The sequence below is a fragment of the Nicotiana attenuata genome, chromosome 7, assembly GCF_001879085.1.
Source record: "Nicotiana attenuata strain UT chromosome 7, NIATTr2, whole genome shotgun sequence".
NCBI lineage: Eukaryota > Viridiplantae > Streptophyta > Magnoliopsida > Solanales > Solanaceae > Nicotiana > Nicotiana attenuata.
This window is the reverse complement of record NC_031995.1, coordinates 5403783-5413466: the sequence shown is the minus strand read 5'-3', so window position 1 is coordinate 5413466 and position 9684 is coordinate 5403783. Positions and strand designations below refer to the sequence as shown.

Here is a 9684-nt window from a genome sequence, read left to right as displayed (position 1 = left end):
TCACATAAGGGTTCCAAGCTCGATATTTGAGGCCCAGTAGAACCAAGATATCCCGAATTCTGGTATGTGTCAGTTTTATTATTTTACATGTTAGTTTTATAATTTTATATGTTTGTTTGTAAATTAATTAAGCAAAATCTTTATAATTATATAATATATAATTATTAATATATGAGTTCCAGGCTCGATATTTGAGGCCCAGTAGCACCAAGATATCCTGAATTCTTGTATGTGTTAGTTTTATTATTTTACATGTTAGTTTTATAATTTTATATGTTTGTATGTAAATTAATTAATTAATTTTTATAATTATACAATATTTAATTATTAAATATTCACATATAAGTTCTAGGCTCGATATTTCGGGCCTAGTAGCACCAAGATATCCGAAACATATTGTTTTTTTCTCATGTTATTTTGTTACGATCATTGACTATAATTGGACAGAGTTTGTGTTTGATCTATCAGTTATTTTGACGTATTTTTGAGTATAAGAGATACTTAAACAACATGGATAGTACGCTAAAAGTACTACCCTAAGGCGGCACTATATTACTAGTCTTTAAGCATATAAATAATATAAATCAGAAAAAAATAACAAACATATTTAATCCCAAAACATTCACAAAAATACATATACAATAGTAAAAAGTAACTTATTCACATTTTTTTTTACAAATAATAATGATTTCTCAATTGAAACATATTTTTTTAGCACACTAATATCTAAGTCCGGATAAAAATAACAACCAGTTTAATCGCAAAAAAAAAAAAAGAAAAAAACACAAAACAACATAGAACACATATAAATCAACTAATATGCATTTTTTATACGAGTTTCGACAAAAACTAAATCAGAATACCTCGATTTATATTTTTTGGAAAGTTGAAGAATTGAAGATTTAGTCCGAAACGAGCAACCACAAAGAGAGAAGGCCTTAGCTAGGATGTGGGACCAACACTTTTTACTTTTTATTGGACGGGTGGGGTCCACTCGTATTTTTTATCTCGTTAATTGGGGGGGGGGGGACCGCTGGTTCGAATTTTAAAGGGGGGGGGGGGAACACTAGTTTGAATTTTAAAAGGAGGGGGGGAGATGATTCTAGTTTGAACGTGGGGGAAGGGAAGGGGACGGGTATTTGAAGATGAAAAGCGTGGTTTATTAGAGCGTTTTATATATAGCGCTTTGACAAACCACGTTTTAGATGAACGTCTTATCAGCTTCAGGTAAAGCGTATTTCATAAAAGCATTTTATATAAAACGCGCTTTACCTTAACTTCCAAAACGGACGTTAAAGTAAAGCAAATTTAAAATCGTGTTTTATATAGTTTGGTCATTAAATTTTTTTTCCACTTATTTCGGTCTTTTGAGTCCAAAAAGACCACGTTTAGGTTCCGAACTCCTTGTAGAAGTACTTTTTAATTTATATTTTTCAGTTGATAGCTTTATAGACGTTTTAGGCGTTGAAACTAGAAAAGGTATTTATAATTTTGGGGAAATTTTGCATAACCTTTTCGGTAAGATTTATTTATGTTTTTTTATTTTGGATTGCAAAAGAATATTCTGATTTGATCTGAAGAACAATCAATTCTTTAAACTTAAAGATAGATCTGATTTAACTTGTGAACATAAATTAATGGTCTGGAAAAGTCACATGCTTGGGGCACTTGAAACCAAATTCCAACCTACAAAAAAAAATCATTAAACTTGAGAATCTCTATGTGCTATGGAATCTGACCAATGTTTGTTTTACAACTATAGCTCGAATTTGGTAAACAAGTAATACTTGGACTAAACTCGATTTTTTAACAATTATTAGACTTGGTTCGAGATGATACCGACTAAATAAATATTAAAAGTCACGTGAGTATAACTTCTTAATAGGTGAAATTAATTGCTCTTAATTATAATATTCTCAAATTATTTGTCATGATTTCTAAAAATAGCTGTTTCAAATTATTTGTGAAGTTCAAGAGTAAATTAATTATTCTTTCCTATTCTATCCTTAATATTAATTGCTCTCGAAGACTACAAAATCTTAATTATGAGTAAGTAAAGGATAAAATAGTCAAAAGTATTTCCTATTGGATATTCTCTTAAGGGACATGTAAAAGAGAAACACGAAAGTTAATTTGAGAAGGAGGAAGTATACTTGTGCCGCATAGACGGAATAAAAATTTAAACCTTATGAGTTTGAATTAAAGATACTATCATAACTTATTTGATTTACAAAGTTATAAATTTATTATTTTGTAATTATTTAGCGATTTTTTTAAACATATATGTAGTTTCAGTCAGAATTATTTTGTTCAAATAAACCTACAAATTGTACTAGATATATCACCAATATTATATATTCATAATTTTGAGTAAAAGTTATAGTATTAAAAATTAAAATATTATTCATGAAATATTTTGTACTAAAGATAAAACTTGTCTTCCGAGTTAGTTAATGCCAATAACCAATTTACAATTACTATCTAATTTCTTTCTTCCTTTTTCCTTTTTCTGGTTCTGACCTCTGCATATTTCACACGATTCCCATTTCTTCCACGTTAAAAGTATTACAAAAAAAACATCTGAATCCCACCTACTCAACGCTTGTGCATAATTCTTTAATTAATTAAACGCCATGCGTGACTCTATACTAATAGCGCAATGAAACCCTCAACAGTGCCCCAAACATTATTCTATGGAGGGAGTAAATGGGGATGGGTCGTTAATCAAGTTGATCTGTTGTGTTAAGAATTCAGATTGGGGCCGCATTGGTCGTGAATCTACTGTGGCGCGTCTCTATTATTCGAATACTAGAACCGAAATTGATCTGGACCAGCCCTATGCTGAGTTTTGGATGGGCACCCATGAATCCGGCCCATCGTACGTTGTGCAAGGTGAAAAGGTGACATTGAAGGATTGGATTGAAAGGAATCCTGGTGTTCTTGGAGATATTGTTGTTAAGAAATGGGGTACCAACCTTCCCTTTCTCTTCAAGGTTTGCTCTGTTCTGAAATGTTTATTACTTCTATATTTTTTGTTTGATTTTCTGGGATTTACATTATATTGATTCCACTTATGGGATTCCACTGGGTTTTTTGTTGTTTTTGATTTATGCAACTAATTTTTTACCATTAAAGTTTTATAGACAGTTGTTTTGAGAAATTTTTACCATTAGGTCACCTTTACATGTTTTAGCAGGCAACATGTCTTATTTTCAATCGAGTTTAACTTATATACACCGTCAGTATAAATGTTTTTTGCACTATCAGGTCACCAAAGTTTACTTACATGTAAGCCTTCTTAAAATGTGAAATTTGTTGCCTTGTTTACGATGTATATAAGATTACAAATCCAATATTTTAAGGAGGTTACCTGTAATTATCCTTTGGATGGCATGATAGTGTAAAATATTCTTTACATTGATAGTGTATATAATTTAAACACAGTGGTGCAGAGGGGATAGCTTGCGGTCACCTTGACTATTCCAAGATACGTCCCACTAGCACAATTAAATGTAACTCTGTCCATCAAGGCTAAATTTTTAAATGAGATGACAAAGCTCAATAAATCAAGGAATACTAGATTGCTCTGTTAGCAAATCTTTAAAGTTTAAACTTTTTTCTCTATAGTATTAGTATGCTAATGCATAAATTTTTTAACTACATAAGTATACCCGTGCTGTTGGAAAGTAGCAGGTATGCGGTGGAATTAGTCGAGGTGCTCGCAAGCTGCATCACCGTTATATATATATATATATATATAACTACAAGAGTGACACTTGCAAATATGGCCTTTGTTATTAGGTTTCTAACATTTCTTGATTTTTAGGTATTATCAGTTGCCAAAGCTTTGTCCATACAGGCCCATCCAGACAAGGATTTGGCCACTTCTCTCCATAGGGAGCAGCCGTTTGCTTATAAAGATGATAATCACAAGCCCGAGATGGCTTTGGCGCTGACGGAATTTGAGGCTCTATGTGGGTTCGTCAGTCTTGAGGTACATTCTTCTGGTTTTTGTTTGTCTGGTTAATACTCTGGCATATTACTAATCTTTCTTACTTTCAACTGCCATTCCCCTGTGATGATTGGAGTAGATAATAAAATCACTTGTCTGCTGCAATGTACACATGCCTTCTCATTGTGGAATCTGATATTTTATCAGGCCTCTCTTCATCGGCAAAATCATAAGCTGATTGTAAACCTGTCCTATTAAAAGTATTATTAGGAATTGTTTGAACTTAGATGTTTGTTTCATTTGTACTATTTGAAAATTGCCTTTAAAAAATAATAAGAATAATAATAATAAATTTGAGCTTGTTGTTCCTTCCCCAACAACCAGATTTTAAAACTTTAAAACTAAAGGGAGAAAAAAATATAGGAAATGGAAAAAGAGTTCCACATAACTTTTCTCATCCCTCCTTTTTCTAGGTCAAACGAAAGGCTGCTAACTGGGTGTTCCAGCTCGCGTATGTGTTAAGTGATTAGCATATTTTGCTTTCTTTTTCTGTGCTTAAAGCTGTGAAATTTATGTTAAGACTGCAGATATAAACAAGTAAGTAGAGGACAGCAGTTTATTCTGGTTGACAAGCTTCTTATGTTGAGAGATCTGGGAATGGGGTAGGGTGATAGATTTTAAGTCAGTGGGGCAGCTGTATACCTTATTCATGTGGTTGATTTTCTTGAGAAGCAAAGTTATTGTGCTGCTTGACTTGAGTTGATGGAATGGATTTAACTTCCATGACTATTTTCCAGAAAAAGAAATTGATTGTGATGATGACTTGATTGAATTTTTTCCAGGAGCTCAAAGTGACTGTTAAAACTACGCCTGAGATTGTCGAAGTGATTGGTAATGCAAAAGCGGAGCAAATTTTAAACTTGAATGAGGATCATGGGGAGGCGGAAGTTAGATTAATGCTACAATCAGCATTTACTGACATTATGTCAGTTCGCAAGGATGTGATTGCTGAAGTGTTAGCCAAGCTGATTAGTCGCCTAAACATTGAAGATCAGGTAATCCAAATGATCCATGATAAGTGAAAGTATAAGTTTTTGTGCTTTACTTGGGCATTAAGCGGAGGTCTCCTTTTTGTGCTTCTGCATGGTAGTAACTTGTTCGTGTGGATAGTAATTCTCTTGAGTTTTTGGGAAGATTTGATCTATGTTGTGTTAGTTTATGTGCTTTTGTCCTAGACCGATCTCCTAACACAAAGATATGCTTGTGCGCCTCTACTAACTTACATGTAGACTACTTACATGGTGGTGGCTTGCACTGGCAGAAAATGTAAAATAGGTCGATTTCTGAAAATGCGAATGCAGAAAAAAGGGACTTGTTCTCTTCCGCATTAACTGTGTATGGATCAGCTGAAACGTTACTCTTATAGCCTCCATCAAGTTACATTTGTTGCGCAATTCTAACCAAGGAGCTCATCTGTTTGGATCTGATTTTGCATCTCAGTTGCTATGTAGTCGCTGCAAATGTGATGATTCAGTTTCCTTTATTTCCTTTTATGGTTGAACCTTGGATGCGTCAAAACCTTTTTCACAGCTGCGAAAGTGAGACTTGACTTTATCTGCATCAAATTCTGTCATTCTGGAAACTACAGGATATATTTTGGATTTTAGTTTCTAGTACTTCTGTTGATGCATAAGTTATTCTTATGTAAATTACATGGTGGAACTGAACTGCTTATGGTCTCGTCAAGCATATTAGCTGTAACTCTTGCTGCTTAAGTTCATCTTGCCCATTGCTCTTATTTATATGGATTTGCATTCATCTTTCATGTTGTAGGCGAGGCACCTAACGGACAAAGAACAACTGATTTTAAGACTTGAGAAGCAGTATCCAGCTGATGTTGGCGTCTTAGCTGCATACTTGTTAAATTATGTGAAACTCAACCCTGGTGAAGCTTTATATTTAGGCTCAAATGAACCTCATGCATATTTATATGGTGAGTCTGTTGAATGCATGGCAAATTCAGACAACGTGATACGTGCCGGTCTGACTCCAAAGCACCGAGATGTTAAAATTCTCTGTTCAATGCTCACTTATAGACAGGTATTACAGACACCGTTATGGTTTTGCTCCATACGCCAAATTTATTCGTCTTTTGTGATATAGTTAGTGCTTCAAAGCATGAGTTTGACCAACTACAGGTTAGGCAACAGTTGTATTGTTTGAGCTCAATATAGTGACTGAAATTGGTTGGTTATCTTTTCTTTCATTAGGAATCCTGTCAAAGGATTGATTCAACTAAAATGAGATGATAGGAGGCGTTGAAGGTGTATATCCTTTGTTGTTTATAAGTCACCCGTTTTTTTCAGTATGAGAAGATTTTATTGGGTTATCGCCTATTTATTCTCTAAAATGAAATACATGGCATTGGGTGTCTGTGTAGCAATGAATCTGAATCAGTTTTTTGCTGCAGGGTTTTCCTGAAATTTTGAAGGGTACTGTAGTTAATCCGTACACAATGAGATACCTCCCTCCGTTTGATGAATTCGAGGTGGATCGTTGCATTCTTCCTCAACAATCAACTACTGTATTTCCTTCCATTCCTGGCCCTTCCATTTTTTTGGTCATGGGAGGAGAGGGGACGATGACAGCATCATCAGACGAGGTGGTTGCTGAAGGCGATGTTTTATTTGCATCTGCAAATACCAAGATTACTGTTGCAACCTTGTCTGGTTTGCATCTATATAGAGCAGGAGTTAGCAGCAGGTTGTTTGAGTAATGGTTAGTTACATATCCTATGGCATAAAATAGTGTATTGATTTCTCTCTTATTGCTAATTTTTCTGCACCACTTTGTAATAGGATCGTGTACATTACACGGCCTCTTAGATGTAGATCATATCACCCTTGGTACGGGTGGACAATTAGCTAGAGCGGCGCGTGCTGTAGTAAAACTGATCGCAAAAGAAGGGAGATCGGTCACATTAAATTTACCTTATGGAGAGGTCCCTATACAAGTAAACTTTCAATAGAACAGTAGAGAACATGTTATCAATCAGAAAATGTATGCTGTTAGTGGGATACTAGTGAAAGGATATTACAAGGTAAGGTATTTTTACTGTTTCCAAAACTAATTCTGGCAGTTATTATTTTCATTATGATTTTGTTTCATACACTGCAAGAAATTACGAAATATTGCCGGAGTTTGTAATGAAAAATTAACTCAACTATATGCGAAAATGCTAAATTTAGTTCTGGAAAGCAAGTCGGCTGCCAATTCATTAGCTTAAATTGCATAATATTCATGTGGCAGTACTTAAAAAGAAACAAAACAAAATCCATAAAGGATAACAAATCCATGCGACACTAATCAATCAGCATGCATCATGCATGGCTTCTGCACTCTTGCATCATATAGATAACCTGTCTATTGGTTAACTTCCATTACATGAGAGACATCATTTACTCAATCGGAGCTTTTAATACATTTGTTTTCTTGATTTAAAATAATTATAACCGCTAGCCAAATATTTAAAATATATACATTGATTATATACATATATATATATATATATATATATATAAAAGTTGCTTCATTGGGTTGTGTCTCATGATTATCATTTATATTGATATGACTAGTTGTGTTAGCGTAACCCCGCATGTGTGGGATTGCACATATTGTCGGTCCCATACGCGGATAAAGGAAGAGGAGCAATAAGTTGACAGTCAGTATAAAACTTGTCAATTCATGTTAAATTCTCATAATACAAATATTGTTGGGAAGTGCCCACCTAAGCACGTGTTATGTTGACACCCGGATGTGATAAAGGGGTTCCACCACATCGTTGTCTGTGTGTGAGAAAGTATGAGCAAGGGTTCCCACATCATGGATGAATATGAGTAAAGAAGTTAGTTTTGCCATGCTAGCGCCCGAATATGATGAAAAATATGAAAGGGTTCCCACATCATGTATGGGTGTGGGAAAAGAAGCTAGTTCTGTCACACAGTGCCTGGATGTAGTGCAAAATAAGAAAGAGTTTCACATCATGGACAATGAGGATTAAAAAGCTATTACAAGAGAGGCGGATTCAGGTAGCTAACTGAAATATAGGCACTGTTAGTATACTATATTTGTAAACAAATTCTGGAAATATAAATGAACATAAATAGAAATGAACAACGAAATAACAGAAAACCAATTCGAGCCCACTGAATTCACAGTGTTTCCTTAAGGAATTTAATCCCCTCCTAGTACCCAAGGTTATGGATTATTTCCTCCCAGGATAGAACGAATTACACACTGGTGTAGTGGTACTTCAAACCCCAGTGTTTCAGCGAACACAAAGTTCGGTAGCAAATCACACTTACTGTTGCTTTGTTTGATGCTAAAAGTATGCAGAAGAAGGAGGAGAAACTCAGAAAATCGTATGCAAATTCTGAGCAGAATAGCCTTGTATTTATAGCCAAAGTTGGGCTGGAATCTGAAGAGGTGCAACTCTTCAGAATGGTTGTTTATGCAAAACGGCCACAGCATAAATGCCATTATATAAATGGCTATTTACTCAACAATAAAGAGGGAAAATAAAGAGGAAAAATTGAAGAGGTTAGTTAATTTTCTGTTACCAAACAGAAAAAACGGATTGGAGGATTTAATATTAATATTTATTTTAATATTAATATTCTGTTATTAAAACAAATATTTAATAACATTTCTGTTAATATTTTACTATTAACAAATAAATTTGGTCCAAAACCCCTTGGTAAATAGACATTATCCCATATTGGAAGAGGAAGAGGTTTTTTATGGGTATATAAGCAATTGCTCTTCTTCTAGCTCTTAAAGAGTTGAGAAGAAGGCAAGCCTCGCGCCGTCGCTCGCTCGGCTCGGCTTCGGATTCGGATTTGGTCAAATGATCGATTGATTGATTAACTTTTTGAACCAAATTTATTTGTTAATAGTAAAATATTAACAGAAATGTTATGAAATATTTGTTTTAATAACAGAATATTAATATTAAAATAAATATTAATATTAAATCCTCCAATCCGTTTTTTCTGTTTTGGTAACAGAAAACTAACTACCCTCTTCAATTTTCCCTCTTTATTTTCCCTCTTTATTGTTGAGTAAATAGCCATTTATGTAATGGCATTTATGCAGTGGCCGTTTTGCATAAATAGCCATTCTGAAGAGTTGCACCTCTTCAGATTCCAGCACAACTTTGGCTATAAATACAAGGCTATTCTGCTCAGAATTTCCGTACGATTTTCTGAGTTTCTCCTCCTTCTTCTGCATACTTTTAGCATCAAACAAAGCAACAGTAAGTGTGATTTGCTACCGAACTTTGTGTTCGCTGAAACACTGGGGTTTGAATTACCACTACACCAGTGTGTAATTCATTCTATCCTGGGAGGAAATAATCCATAACCTTGGGTACTAGGAGGGGATTAAATTCCTTAAGGAAACATTGTGAATTCAGTGGGCTCGAATTGGTTTTCTGTTATATTTTATGTTCATTTCTGTTTATGTTCATTTCTATTTATGTTCATTTATATTTCCAGAATTCTTTTACAAATAGAGTATACTAACAAGCTTAAGAAATTTAATATATTTTCTGTATTTGTACTCACTATTTTTGGAGAGTAAAACCTTTGTGGTTTTGTACTCTATTGGAGATTAAAATCTACGTGATTTTAACGTTTGTGTCATTCTTTTACAGAAATGACTAATGATAATGT

At 34.1% G+C, this 9684-nt stretch overlaps 1 protein-coding gene across 1 annotated transcript; it reads left to right on the top strand.

Annotated features, from left to right (window-relative positions):
• On the top strand, positions 2492-7101 carry LOC109228597 (mannose-6-phosphate isomerase 1-like). The gene is made up of 5 exons (XM_019393744.1): positions 2492-2993; positions 3827-3994; positions 4795-5007; positions 5786-6052; positions 6423-7101. Exons 1-5 carry the CDS (start codon positions 2694-2696, stop codon positions 6726-6728), a joined length of 1254 nt encoding a protein of 417 aa, XP_019249289.1. The 5' UTR covers positions 2492-2693; the 3' UTR covers positions 6729-7101.